General features: G+C 40.9%; 1 protein-coding gene across 3 annotated transcripts in view; it reads left to right on the top strand.

The window, feature by feature from the left end:
* The window catches only part of lig1 (ligase I, DNA, ATP-dependent), a 62881-nt gene extending 61760 nt beyond the window's left edge, over positions 1–1121 (top strand). For all 3 annotated transcript variants that reach the window (XM_031286068.2, XM_036004977.1, XM_036004976.1), the window contains exon 27: positions 928–1121. In XM_031286068.2, the coding sequence (XP_031141928.1) occupies positions 928–1002 (75 nt within the window). In that variant the 3' untranslated portion in view covers positions 1003–1121. The remainder of the gene's footprint in view (positions 1–927) is intronic.
* Positions 1122–15402: the final 14281 nt, after the last annotated feature.

Consider the following 15402-nt stretch of genomic DNA (forward strand, 5'->3'; position numbering starts at 1 on the left):
ATGTAACATTGTTTTTTGTGTCATTCTTTTTTAGTGCTGCCTTTTATGTTTTGTTCAATAAAAGAAAGTTGGAAGTGATGTCCTTTTCATTTGTTTTAAATTCAACAAGCAATTTGTTGTATTTTAGCAGAATACTGAAAGCAACAGAACTGAGTCCACCTTAATATCTGTATATTTATCGCAAGTAATATCGTTATCACATATTTTCCTCATGTCGTGCAGCCCCAGAAGAGTTAAGTCCCTGAACACCCACACAGGTGTTTCCAGTGAATCTGGCTGATTATCCCTCGTCCCAGGACTGTGTGGGTGTGTACATAGACTGATTGATTGACATCTTCCAGAGTCTCCTGTTAGCTTTGTTGCACCTGTTAGGGCAAGACAAAGACACCTTTATCATTCTTATTGATAGCAATGATTTGTGACCTAATAAATTGGCATCTAAGCTCCAGCTCACCTTCAACCTGAGCAGAGGTCTAATCAGCCACAATAACTGAAATCACCTGTGTGTGGGAGGTCAGAGGCTTTAAGGAAACATGCCAGTCAGTGTTAGACTGAGAATAAAAGCTTTACCTTAGTCCCATCTCCTAGTTTTCCTCCTGACTGTGCCACCGTGCTGCACTGCTGCTGATTCTGGGTGGGCCCTGCTGTTCACACATGATTCATCCCCCCCCCCCGCGCTCCCAAACCCCGAAAAGCTCAAGTGAACACTACCTCCGTCTCCCAGTCGGCAGCTGGAAGTCACTGACTTCAAAGCCCCATGATATGAATAATCAAACTGTTATTTTTAGCTTTTTCCTCTTCATGTTACTGACCTGACTTCATGATCTTCCCCCCCTCCCTCCTGCCGTTTCTCTTTCATGCATGCTCTCTCATGCCAACTCTTTTCCTTCTCTCCGTCTCTCTCAATCTCTGTCCATCTCTCTGCAGATTGCTGATTTGTACAAGAAGCAGCAGCAGATTCAGAACCAGGGTGAGAAAGCGGACCCAGAGGACTACTACTGATCAATTGTAGTCATCAGCAGAGAATAATTAATAATGGCAATTTCAAAATTAATTGTAAATAGCTTCTTTTCTATATGTAATGTCAAATGAAAATAAAGGCTCTTTGCCAGTTTTAAGCATCCTGTCATTTGTGTTATTGATTTATCAAAGCAGCTCCATTTCAGATGCCAAAAAATTGCGTAAAACATGTCGTTGCATACCATGCACATAAATTCCAAGAAGCCCAAATCGATTCAGCAGTTACAGCATACCTGCTGGTAATAGATCCCTATCAACAATTTACTGTGCAAAAACTGCCAAGCACAACATGAAATGTGTGGGGGGCATACCAATACTTTGAGCTGGCCTGATTTCTGCTGGAGCACTGGAAAAGTGGCAGCTAAGTGCATTCAGCGTGCGTGGTAATAAAAGAACAAGCCAAGGAGATTGCCGGCTGCCTGAAACGTTAGAAGTAGAAAAAGAGCCGGCAGCTGACAGTTGATCAAACAGCAGGACAAAAGGCATTCCCAGTTTGCATTAGATGATGGACATCCACTAACTGTCCAGCCTGAATCAATCAGAGACTGATGGGTGTGTGTATTTGGGGGGGGGGGGTTATCACAGGGAGAAGCAGAGAGGATTGTAAGAGTTTTGGCATAGTGATGTGCTATGTGAGAGGCCGTGAGGGTACTTGTGACTGAAATCGGAACCAGAAAAGGGTTTATTGCCACAGTAAGTTACACCTGTGTGGAATTTGTGTTGGTGAATGGTGCATACATACACAAACAAACTTTTAACATTCATAAGAAATAAACAATAAATACAGAAATACAATAGAAAAGGAGGCTAAACCACTTAATGTTTGTGCTTTTGTTTGTGTGAGCCGTAAGCAATGTATTGCATTTAATGCCAAGGAAAGTGCAGAAAATATTTTGTTGAAAATAGGACACAGGGCGCCTGGTAGCTCACCTGGTAGAGTGGGTGCCCATGTGTAGGGGTTTGCTCCTCGGCGCAGTGGCCGCGGGTTCGACTCTGCCCTGTGGCCCTTTGCTGCATGTCATTCCCCCTCTCTCTCCCCCTTCATGTCTTCAGCTGTCCTATACAAATAAAGGCCTAAAATGCCCCAAAAATAATCTTAAAAAAAAAAAAAAAGTGGGGACTGCTTGAGAATTTTGCTTTGCTTATTGGAACAGATAGAACAACCAAGCTGCATTAAAAAATACAAGGAAGTATTTGACTGCCAACTGCTCATATCGCTGCTAACAAACTCCTAACTTTGAGCAGATTAGTATCTGCTGTAGGGATGGTTTTATCAGTCAGTCATTCACCATTTTGGCTTAGGCTGGAATATCTGAACATCTACTTAATTGTTTACCGACATTCATAGTCTCCAGTGGATGAAGCCCACTGATTTTCTTAGTGCCACCATGAAGTTGACATTTATGGTTTTGAGTGAAATCTCTCAACTATTTGATTGATTGCTTTGAAATTTGCAGCACACATTCATGTCCTTTATTAGGCTGAATTGTAATCAGTTCTGATCCTTTTTTTCTTCTAGCACCATCATCAGATCACCATTTCACTCCAATACTTTGGTTTATACGTAGCCCCTAAGGGGACATGACTTTTTTTTTTTTTTTTCTGGTCACATGAGAAACTTTCTGTTGTGCACGCAGAAAATCTTGTGCTCAAAAGAAACCAATCTAAGGCTAGCAAAATGATACTTAGAAAGTACTGCTAAGGTTATGTGACTAAAGTTAATATTTCACATTCACAGCATGAAATCAGTTAACAGTTCCCTTATTGACGTTAAGTTTGTTGATGACACTATCAGGTACATTTTATTGCATTTTCAGGAAGATGAATACCTCCTTGGCAGTAGGGGTGATGGAATTAATCATTGCATGGCGATGCGGATGATTCTGCATCAATGTAGTGACAGACCATAACCGATTATTGCCTACTGATGTTACTTGTTGATTTTCCACTCGCTGCTTTTTTTGTTTTTACCTTTTGTCTGTTGTCTGCAGTGTTCAGACTCCACTACATTCAGGAAGGGGCTTTTTTTTAAATTTATTTTTATTTTTTTTTAAGATTATTTTTTGGGGCATTTTCCCTTTGACAGTGGATAGACCGGAAAGGGGGAGAGAGATGGGGGATGACATGCAGCAAAGGGCAGCAGGTTGGAATCGAACCCGCGCCGCTGCAGGACTCAGCCAACATGGGGCGAATGCTCTTACTGGGTAAGCTAGAGGCTGCCCCAGGAAGGTTTTTTTTAAGAGCAGATACAATAAAAAGGGGAGTTCATATTAGAGCTGTAACAATAGCGATATGAAATCGCAACACTCAGATCCACGAACCTGTGTGAGAAGGCAGAATCGCGACACACCCCTTCCAACTCCCAGAGTTATCCTTCCCGTCCAGATCCAATGCTGCCACATCTTTAAATTACTATTAGTATTAGTCGTTTTGGTGCCTTATTTTTTTAGGGTAAATTTAGCTAACTGTAAAGACGGCTAAACGCAAGGGGGGGGGATTCGGCAGCGAGGAGATTTTCGGCTGAGCGTGTTGAACGATGTTGTGATCTTATGTTACCCTTTAAGAATTAGCTAACGTTATAGACCAAGCATTAGCATTAGCTACTTGTCAACCAGCACCTTTATAGTAGACTTAAGTACTTAAAGCAACACCAAAGCACTTTTCCTCTTCAGTCCCCCTACAGGTTGGAAGCGGAATTGTTCATTACCATTACCATTATTCTTATGTCTTATTTGAACTACAGATCCGCTCCCGATCTGGCAAACTTGAATAGTGCGGTTATAGCCAATAGAGGGCCGCAAAGCGAATGCAGAAGTGCATTCAACCCTGTTACGAGTTGATGAACCACTGAAACGATTTTGGAAACATTATTTTAAGGTACAAAAGAATCTTTGGTGTTGGATCGATCGATATTGAAATCAATCAATATCAATAAATAAGGTCTCTGTTGTATTACTGTGTTGCAAAGTGACATGTAATCAATGACAAAACGATGCCATGCGGCAGAAAAAAAAATTGTATTACATTTACTGAGTAGAACTCTCCAATAATTATTTTGGTCAATATTGAAATCACGATTATTTAACAAGATAACTCATTGACTTTCGGAAAGAAAACAGTTCAACAAATTAAAATAAATAATACAGAAGATGTATTCAAATGTTTCAATAGTATTAAATGATCAACACAAAATAAGAGTTTACTTGCAATGTTATGTGCAAAATAATCCTTATCGATTACATTGTTTTTGTGATCGTTTGGAGCTGAAATTGAGATCAAAATCTGATTAATTTCACAGGCTTTTTTATCAGATTAGATTAGATTGACTTTAATGATCCCAAATTGGGAAATTTCAGTGCTACAGCAGCAAAATATCAGACACAGCACACATACCGAATATACAAGAAATAATAAATAGGATAGAATACAACTATTTAAAAATAAAGATACAAAATATGTATATACAAGTGGTAAATAAAAATGTACAACCTATTTAAATAGTATTTATAAAGATGTAAGTAAAACCAATGTTTGTGCAAATTGCACTATGGTGCAGTATTGTGATATATATGAATCTTATCTAATTTTACTGCCTGTGGTAGGAATGATTTCCTATAGCGATCCGTGTGACACCGAAGCTGTCAGAGCCTCTTCAAGTCAAGTCAAAGTATACGTTATTATCCCAGAATTGGGAAAATTGTTTTGTCAAAGTACAGCACATTTAAGACACATGTATATAAGTAGGTTGACCTTTGCAGCAGCCTACTATTGCCACGATTGCCGAGTTGGAACCGCCCATATAAGAGGTGGGTAGGATCCTTAAGTATCTGCTCAGCCTTACTCACAATAAGATCTGACCATAGCTGAGTGACTGACGTCTGACTACATTCAATAATTTTGCTCGCTGTCTTTACCAAACGCTGCAATTTATCTTGGTCTTGTTTGCGCATGTTCCCAAATACACAGACTAAGCCAAAAGACAATACGCTCTGAAGGACTGTTTTATAAAACAATTCTAAAATAATACAGTCCACTTGAAAGTAGTTAAGCTTACGTAAAAATAACATTCGCTGTTGTAATTTTTTTACCTTAGACGTAGTACATATATCAAATTTGAGTTGGGCATCAATTTCAATGCCTAGGTATTTGTAGCTACTAACCCTCCCAATTGGTGTGTCATTAACAATGCTATTAGGGATCTCACTTTTATAACGTCTAAAATCAATGACCATTTCTAAAGTTATCTTTACACCATTTGGTGAAGTTACTCACCTCTTCCTCAAAGCTGGTTAGGTCAGGTATCAGGTTTCAAATACCCCACAATGGCAGAATCATCCACATATTTGAAAAAAGTATGTGTGGATGTACTAGCTCGGCACTCATTAGGACAAAGCACACCCCTGAGGGGGCTCCGGTATTAATGGGCCTGGAAGTGGAGGTGACTGAATTAAACCTTACCTGTTGTGTCCTATTTGTTAGAAAACTGTTTATTCAATTTATGAGCTTTTGGTTAACCCCTAGCTCTGCCAGTTTACCCACCAACAGGTGGGGCTGTATGGTGTTAAATGCACTGCTGAAATCAATGAAAGCAATCTTAACAAAGGTACTAGGCCTTTCTAGATGTTCCAATATACTGTTGGTCATTGTAATTGTCTTGGCGAAACATGCTCAACTAAGATGATGAACACACCTGTAAAACCTGTACGCATGTCAGCATACATGCATGTAGACCTTAGCTTTTAGCTCAAATCCCCATTGTGCTGGAGTACAGCCTGGAGGAGCCACTAGCTTGGCTGTAGACTCTTCAGTTAGTCTGTGTGGGATGGATGGCTACTAGGTGATCAGTAATGCATTGCTCCAGTTCAGCCGCAGGCAGTTGTGCTTAACACAATGAGATGCAGGAATAAATTACAAGCGTTGGTAGGCTGGCATTCTTGTGGCTGCAAGGAGGCATACAGTACATCAAGAGATAAGATGAGCCTTTATTGTCTCCTATAGGAGGAATTTGTCTTGGGCAGTCAAGAGAACAAAAATGGCGACGCATCGCACATAAACACAATAAACATGCATAAAACAAAAGCATACATTATCTCATCCAATGGGTTCAATAAACATTCTAAAAACCTCACACTCGCAGAAAAAAGAGATACCACTACACATCCTCCCCCTCATATTGCACTTAATTCTACTCAGATTTACCATTAAATGATGCTGTGAACAATAACTTATGTATTGCACAATGTCCAAATGCAAGTGTCTCAAGTGTGCAATTTCCCAGCAGCGGGGTGCTACGGGATAATGTGCATGTTAAATTGTTCTGCTTCTGTGGCATGTCACTGTTTTAACATGTGCAGAGTGGTTTGTATTTCCTATGCTGGAGTTCTTGTGAGGTCGCCATTTGTTATGCTACAGTATCTCTGTATGCAAGTATGCACACTGCATGGTGGGGGGTTTGCCTATTATTTGTGTGTGTGTGTGGGCTGTGTCTTGTGTCTGCTGAAGGGGAGGTTGAGAAGGACACCATTGTGGTAGAATAATCATGGAAATTCTGAATCCGGATTTGCCTGCCCTTTCTGTCCGCCACTGTTGTTTCTCTGTACTGTACTATTCATTTTTCATCAGTTTTTTCATTCACTACCCCTTTGATGTTTGCTCTTGAAATATGTCTTTTCTCCTGCGTACTACTTTGGCTACATCTGACACTCATCATCACATCTCGTCTATTTCTTTTGAATAGAAACAAAGGACATGCTTGGTGTTTCTAAAATCCAAATTTCAAATAGCACTCGTCATCTGTACTGTTGCTTTTAGAAGCTGGCTACAGCAGGCAAACTGCAAGTGTGAGGGATTAAAAAAAAACCTAATGGAAATCAAACAGGCAACAGAGCATGAAATATTGAAAATGCAAATATGTAATTCAATTCCATATTGTGTGTGCTGTATGATCTCGGCCTTTTGTCGTGAATTACTCTGAAGGTTGACTGCACCGAGTTGTCTCCTTATTTGTATACGTGTGATTGTGTAAGTGGATAGGACGTTTCTGCGAGTCTTTGTGTACCTCTTTGTTGAAAGTAAGTGCCTGCACGCTGAGGCGTCACTCTATCCGTTTCCTCTTCTGTGCATGTGTGAATGGGTTTGTTTTTATCATCTCTGTGAAAATGTGAGTGCCTGGTTAGCTGCCCATGTTTGTGTCTGTGTGTTTATATGTGTCAGTGATGTTTTCCAAGGGGGGCAGCTGGCACACATCGCACGCCTGCGGGGCATTGCAGCACAGCGGTCTCCATCTCCACCGAGGTCTAGCCCGTGTTACAACAGCTGTGGTGTTAGTTCACATCAAGTCACCCATTCAGACCCGGTCCCGCAGGGGACGTTGCATTTGCAAACCTACCTACCTTGAGCTGCCTACTAGGGGTGGGGGAAAAATTGATACATCATAGTATCACGATATTTTCCATGGCAATACAGGTATCGATACACAGACACCAAGTATCTATGTATTTTTATATATGTGTTGGTCAGTTTGTCTGCTTGACAATCCCATTTTGTAACAATAATATTGAAGTGAGAGGAACAATCAGAGAAATCTATCTTTTTAGATAAAACAGATGTTGACAAAGTTTCCTTTTGATGTCATTTGAAATCATGAAATCATATTGCAGAATATTGCAATATGTTTAAAATCACAATATCATATCGTGACATACGTATCGTGATGATATATTGTGATGATATTGTATCGTGATGATGATATTGTATTGTGATGATGATATCGTATCGTGATGATATCGTATCGCAATGATATTGTTGATATTGTACCACGATGATATCGTATTGTGATGATATCGTATCGTGATGATATCGTATCGTGATGATATCGTATTGAGATGATATCGTATTGTGATGATATCGTATTGTAACGCCTCTAGTGATTCCCACCCCTACTGCCTACCTGCTTGAGCTATATTTGGCTACATGTTAAGGGTTAAGGGAGCATGGTTTATACTTTTTAAAAAATGTCTAGGGCTGGGCAATAATTCAATATAATTTATCGTCTTTCAATGGAATCATATTGTGATGAAATCATGTATCGAGATATCGTAATATACAATTACGTTGTCTAAAAAGATAAGCACAAGCACATACTACTCAATGTTCTCGGAAAATCTGTTGTGAAACATTTTGAGGGAATATCATTTGAAGAATTGCAGATTTGTTTTAACATCACATATCATATTTTTGTGCATGCATGTAAACATAGTCAGTGTATAGCTGGAAAAAAATATATTTATTTTTTCTCTATAATTTCACTTGAAACTGTTTACCATATTATTGATGATTATTTATCTTAAATCTCACTGTAAAAAATATTTTGTGAAAGCACCAATGGTCATTCCTACAATATCGTCGATAAATTGATATCGATGTATTTGGTCAAGAATATTCTGATATTTGATTTTCTCCATATCGCCCAGCCCTAAAAAATGCCCCAGGACTGATTTCTGGTATTGTGACATAAGGCTGTGCAATTAATCGAAATGTTTAATCCTGAATACAATTTCAGCTCCTAATGATCACAAAAACCGAATAATCGAGAAAAACTTTTTCTTTTCTTTTTTTTTTTTGCACATTACGTTTTGCAAGTAAACTCTTATTTTGTCTTTTGTTCTGAATGGGGGAACAAAAAGTTAAAATGGGAAAAGTATGAAGGGAAATTTCACAGTTCTCACTGTATTTACTGTTGATTTGTTTAACTGTTTTTCAACTTCACTAATTAACATCTTTCCAAAAGTCAATGAGTAATTGTGTTAAACAGTCGTGATTTCAATATTGACCAAAATAATCCAGATTATGATTGTTTCCATAACCGAACAACCCTATTGTGACAGATTAAAAACAAGCTGAAGATGGCTCGTCCGTGTTGAAACTGTCCCTACTGTGTTCCTCTTTAAAGTTTTAGGAAGTGTCCCCTAGAGCAGCCTTATGGATTACCTCCAACTGCAAAGAAAATAAAAATGGGGCATCTATAAAAATTTAGCCAGGTTTCACCTTTCTCTGTCCTTTTGTGTCCACCTCTCCTCCCTCGCCCCGTTCTCCCACATAAGCTATCTGTCTTATTCACAATACCCCTTTTCTCCACCCCGAGAACAATGTGTTTGTTCTCCTCCTCCCCATCCCTCCATCCCTTTCTATCCCTCCATCCATTTGTTTGGTGCTCTCTGCGACATCTCGGCCATGCCAGGCTATGAGGGAGAGAGGGAGGGAGGGACAGACGCGCCCATTGTCCCCAGCCGAACCCACAGAATATCAATAGTGTTTTTCTTGAGCAGGAGGGCCGAGCGTTGGCCAGTAACCTTTCGGATTTGATGATGTCAGGCCCCCTCTTTTTTGGGCCCTTTATATGATTTTCCCCATCCTCCAGTCTCCGCTCTAACCGGGTATTAGGTCCTCCACATAAGAGACAGTGCAGAATTGTATGCGCTGTGTGACTCATCGGGGCACTTCATCAGCTCAGTTCAACTAGAACCAGTTGTGCCGACAAGTCCTCCAGGTTAAACGGAATACATTGTTTGTACAGCAAATGGCCTCCAGAGCGCCCTTCTATCAGGAGGACATCACTTGTCAGTGCCTTCAAAAGCTGTTACAACTCACCATTGTAAAAAAAAAAAAAAAAACTTTTTTGTAGCTGAATCAATCTGACCTTAAGCACAGCAATGCTTTGAGGTAAATCGATTCACGTGTGTCTCGTTATTTTTTGTGACGATTTTTAAAATCGATTCTTTTCCCTAGAATTGATATTTTGTATTAATTTATGTTTACCAATGATTCACCTAAATGTTTTCTGTTTATACCGTACCGCCGACGGCGACTACATCGTATCTGTTTCCAGCAAAACAGAGTGAAAGCAGAAATTGCAGAAAATCCATGTTGTCTTTACAAATGAAATAAATGTCAGACTGACTGACATTTTTTTTAGAAATGTCTCATCATATATTGTCTCTAGAAGTGTATTAATCAACTTTTGTTTTTGTTAAAGGTTCCGTAGGTAGGATTGTGAAGATCCAGGACTTAGCCAAAAATTTTTGAACATCGATAACTTCTCAGTCCCTCCCCCCTTTCCGCTAAAGCCCAAAACGGTCTCCTAAGCCCCTCCCCCCACAAGGGAGAATGAATGCGTGTGCATGAGCAGTGATTGACACGCAGTTAGACACCCCCCCTCTGCCCTGATTGGTGCATCTGAACAGGGTGCAGTGATTTTTTGCAAATCGCACTATATGTTTATATGTCAGTACTGAACATGGTAAACATTATACCTGCCTAAAATCAGCAGTTAACATGCTAACATTTGCTAATTAGCCCAAAACACAAAGTGCAGCTGAGGCTGATGGGAATGTCATTTGTTTTGCCTTAGTATCACACATATTACACAAGTAAGACATGTTGACATTTTGACCTACTGGTGGCGCAAGATAAAAAGTCTGAAATCGTAGGATTCAACCCTTTGGGACCATGAATGTATCAAATATCGTGCCAATCTATCCAGTTGCTGTTGAGATATTTCAGTCTGGACCAAAGCGATGGAGCGACCAACAGACCTGCATTGCCGTCTTTGTTGCTCTATAACGTCGCCCGACTTCCTCCTTTGCTCCTGAAAAACAATTCATAATTCCTTTCCCTGCTAGAGGTCTTTGTCACTTGAACCTGAAACTGTGCATTTGCTGAAACGACTGATTATGTCGTAAGTCGTAGCAGGTCTTGACTGGACTGTGCACATGTGGAACAGAAAAGAAAGCTTATAGGTTGAAAATGTTTACAGACACTTTCTAGTTATATTTTTGCCTCAGTTTCCTACTCTAAATCTTTTTAAAGCAGGCTTTGAACCTGTGTCCTATTAGAAAACCTTGATGGCATAACACTGCTGTATTTATATTTAATCCTGCCTTCTAGCCTTAACTTTTGACAGTTTTCTGGCCAATTGCTCCATGGCTCATTTGCCTTATTTGGTTATGGAAATGTTTCGCTTGATTATCCAACCCCTGCAGCAAAAACAGTGAGCCCATCTAGTCGTTTACGAGACTTTACTTTATGATTGGTTTATGATGGTGGCGGTTGTTGTTCCCCACTTGTCATTGCTTCACTTTGGCTCACACTGAGAGCCTTGTGCTTAAGGGGGTAAGACTGCAGTACACTCCATTGGATCATTGTTGACGGCCATTACTCTTATGACCTTCGCATGAACCAGCCTGTGGTGTGTATCTCTTCTGTCTCTCTTCGTCTTTTCCCCTGTCTTAACTGGCAAGACACCCTCAAAGACCCTCTCCATTCACAGAGGCCCCTCCACATTTGGAAGAAAGACATTCCCCTTCATCTGGCATCTGCCAGCCTGCCTTGTGATCAGGGCTGCACTCAGAGCTGTGACAAACATACTCAACATTGCAGAAAAATTAGACATGGATAGTGTTGACAAGAACCCCTAACATCTACAGCTCGGGATGCTTTCCCAGACTGTGATTATCCCTAGTCTTTTGAATGTGCGCTTGGTATGTTCTCATCCTGCCGTTGGAAATAATTCTACGTCAAAGAAAATTACAATATAACAAGAAAATATGCTCTCTAAATTTCTACGGGTGTCTAATGACATGCCCTCACCAAATGAAACTGAGGCTATTGTCTCAATCTGTGAAAACAAGCTTGATGAGTTACACAGGCAGACAGTTGAGATGGTTTCATTCACATAGTGGCTGAAGCCACAGGTACTTTGCGTATTCAGTCACCACTAATAATACCAATTGATATGAAGCCTTGTCCACCTTAATATCACTAAAGTGCAGATGAGGACTCATGTATAATTTAGACAAAATCTCTAAATGGCTCCACAGATCGAGTTGTTTCTGTCTGTTTCTCACTGGTACCTTTCTCCCCTATCTTCTACCTCTCCTCTCTGAACAATTTAGCTGCAGATAAGCTCTCCCTCTCCTACATTAGTGTGCTATACCACTGCCAGCTGAAGGAATGGAGGCCTTCACTCTATATGTGATACAGTTTCTGCCTGCCAAGCTGAGCCACTGCCACCGTCACTCGGTGCTGACGAGTTTGGGTGCCTGCCACATTCTGCACCTGCCAGGCTCATAAAGAATCCCCCTGTTTCTCTGGAGCCTGAAGGCAGGATCTGCCATAATTGTTAAAGATGTCGCGATTTAGACGTTCAAGCCAAAGCTTAGACAGTTGATGGCACCAACAAGTTGGCAGATGGTCCATTTTGTTCAGCTGATCCGTCAGCAGAGGTATTTGAGGTGTTAAGATGAATGAGTGGTTGCGATTTTTCACAAGTGGGACGAATTTACACCGTGGTCTTTAAAATGTAAGCAAAAGTCGATCTGTCGCTAAATGCTTTGCTGCCGTCTCAGCCAAGAGTCCTCGTGCAAACGAGATCCAGCAGATGAAACCTGGATAAGTAGGCTCAATAAAATGACAAAGTGAAGTGGACATCATTGTCAAGTGCCTCCTCATCTTACACTCATCAGCTATGCATTCCCAAGGGGGGTAGGAGGTGTCGAATCATGACTGATGTGGTTTACTTTTAGTGTTGAGAAGAAGTGAATCCAGCTTGTGTGATTGCTGAAGCTGGATGAGTACTGCAGACCATTCATTTGTGCATGTATTCACTATTGCGATGCCAGCGGCTAAATGAATGCATATTTATGACATGTGACAAAATGATGGAATGAGGCCTTTTAGAAATGAGGCTTTTGCAGAATTTTCACTCTGTGTCTGCTTTTTTTCTCCCCATCTTCTGCCTCTGTGTCTGCCATCGTCTTGGTCTCAAGTCTGTGCGTCTTGTCCTGTCCTCATATCAACCCATCTATATATAGCAGGTCTCCCCCTGCTCTCTCGCCGTCTGTGTTACTGGAAAAGGGAGGAGTGGGTGCTGCATTTTGAATACACAGCTTTGTCTGGGCAGGAGGAGAAAACGAGGCAGGGAGAAAGAAAGGGAGATGAAGAAAGCGCCATTGACAGACAGGCAAACACAGTTTGCCAGGAGTCACAGGAGTCTGCCCCTGTCCCCCTCTCTCTCTCTATTGTCTCCAAGTGCTAGACGTCAGCAAACGACAGGAATCTGAAGAGAGGGAGGACAGAGAGCAAAGACTCGGGGCTTTGTTTGGGCCGCTGGCCTCAGAGCCAGTGAAAGTGCAGGGAGAGGAGAAAGAGGGGTGAGGAATGGGGACAGAGGAGAGGGCACTGGACTGACCTCGCTGCAGGATCCCCCCCATCATCCCCTCCTTCTTCACTGTAAACAGGCCGAGACAGCCTCCCACCACTCCCCATGTAATATCAACATATGAGCAGTGATCACATACAGAGCAACTGTAGATGGTCATGATTTCTTGTCACACGCCCTCGCTCACAACTCCATGCTAAGCATTGATTAGCATTCCCTCTCAACTCAGTCACATCACAGTGAGGGTGTAAGCTAACACATTTATCATGGTACACCATGATGAATGCTGCACAGAGTTTGCAAATCCGCCCCAAGTTGCCCAAGTCAGTAAGTAAGTAAACTTTAGTTAAAACCAATTCTGCATTCCATATGTGGCCAACACTGGTGTGGGTTAATGTGTGCCCTACGTCGAGTATTAATTAAGTCTAGCAGCCGTTTTGCACCAACTGAAGCTGAGATAAAGAAGAGTGGTGAACAGTGAATTATAATAATCAAGACCGGACAAAACAAAGACATGAATGATTTTTTCCAGATCTTGAAAAGATAATAGAGCTTTTATTTTTGTAATGTTTTTTATTTGGAAGAAACCAGATTGGACCATTTTCTTTATGTGCCATTCAAAGATCATATGTTTTTGTTTTTAGGCTTGCTTAACATTTGCCGCTAATGGACCAATACATTGCTTTATTTTATCGAAAATACTCTCAGGGCCTATGATGAGGACTTCTGTTTTGTCGGGTGTTAAGTTGGAGGAAGTTATCTGACATACTGTCCTTAATAGCTGTTTGATAGGCTTGCATTGTGGATAACTTACTGAGGTAATTCCATTTGAATGAAAGGTATAACTTCCTATCGTCCTTATAACAGTGTTAGGAAATACTCCTAAATTGGCTAATTAAGAAACCAAGGGGGAACATATACAGGGAGAAAAGAATAGGACCAAGGATTGAACCCTGGGGTACACCACACGTCAGTCGAACAGAATAGGAGACAATGATCAATGGTCAGAGAAAAATTCCTGTCTGACAAATAGGAGGCAAATCATTCGAGTGCAGTCCTGGTTAAACTCGCCCATTGCTGAAGCCTACTAATAAGAATGGAGTGGTCAACAGTGTCGAAAGCTGCACTCATGTCAAGCAGCAACAGAACTGAACATTCCCCGGTGTCGACACACATTAACATATTATTTAAAACCCTAAGCAGTTTCAGTACTGTGTCTTAAACGAAAACCAGACTGGAATTTATTAAAAATGTCATTGCTTATTCCAAGACCTTGGAAATAAAAGGGAGTCTGGATATGAATCTATACCTACTGGGAAGCAATGGGTCCAGCTTGGCTGAATAATCACATGTTTAAAATAATCAGGCACAAGGCCAATGCTAAGAGCTTTTTACAATGGGGAGTAAGAATGGTTCTAAGGAACTAAAAACATCTTTATAAAGAGAGGTTGGAACAATGTCAAGTGTCAAGGGGTGCACATTTGGGAGACAATGTCTGTGAGATCTACCCATGAGATTAGGCTTAACTGGCTCAATAGGAAACATGATCCAGACAGTCAGCCCCAGGAGTACAGGAAGGTCATATTTAGACCTTATGTCAGTGACCTTATTCACAAAGAATGATAAAAACATTCCACAGTTATCATTTAAAAAGACCAGTACAGGGGGAGGGGCAGGGTTCACCAATCTAGCAATGCTCTGGGATTCTTCTTATTGCAATCCGTCATATTGGAAAAATATGCAGTTCTCACCTCTTTCACTTCCCTATTAACGGATGGAAGTAGTTCCTTCATGAGAATAAAATATACCTCAAATAATTTTTTTGTTTTTTTTACCAAAGCTCAACCTTTTTGCAATCTTTTAAGACAATGTATGCCATCATTCACCCAAGGGGATGAGTTAACAATACTAATGGATTTGTTTTTTAAAAGGAGACATCTAGAGTTGACAAGCAGAGGTTATTTAATTGTTTACCCACCAGCTACTGTACGGCGCAGGTGCCTCTCGCCTGCGTTTTTCTTTCATTTCAAGAGCTAATTTGTGTAATTTGTTTCAGTGAGGGACGAAAAGAAGAGAAATGGCAGGATGGGTGGGTGTGTGTGTGTGGGGGGGGTGTCTGGAGAGGAGGAATGGGCCGGACCGGGCCTGTGAGAGGGGTGGGGTTG

Source organism: Sander lucioperca, chromosome 9, assembly GCF_008315115.2.
Source record: "Sander lucioperca isolate FBNREF2018 chromosome 9, SLUC_FBN_1.2, whole genome shotgun sequence".
Lineage (NCBI taxonomy): Eukaryota > Metazoa > Chordata > Actinopteri > Perciformes > Percidae > Sander > Sander lucioperca.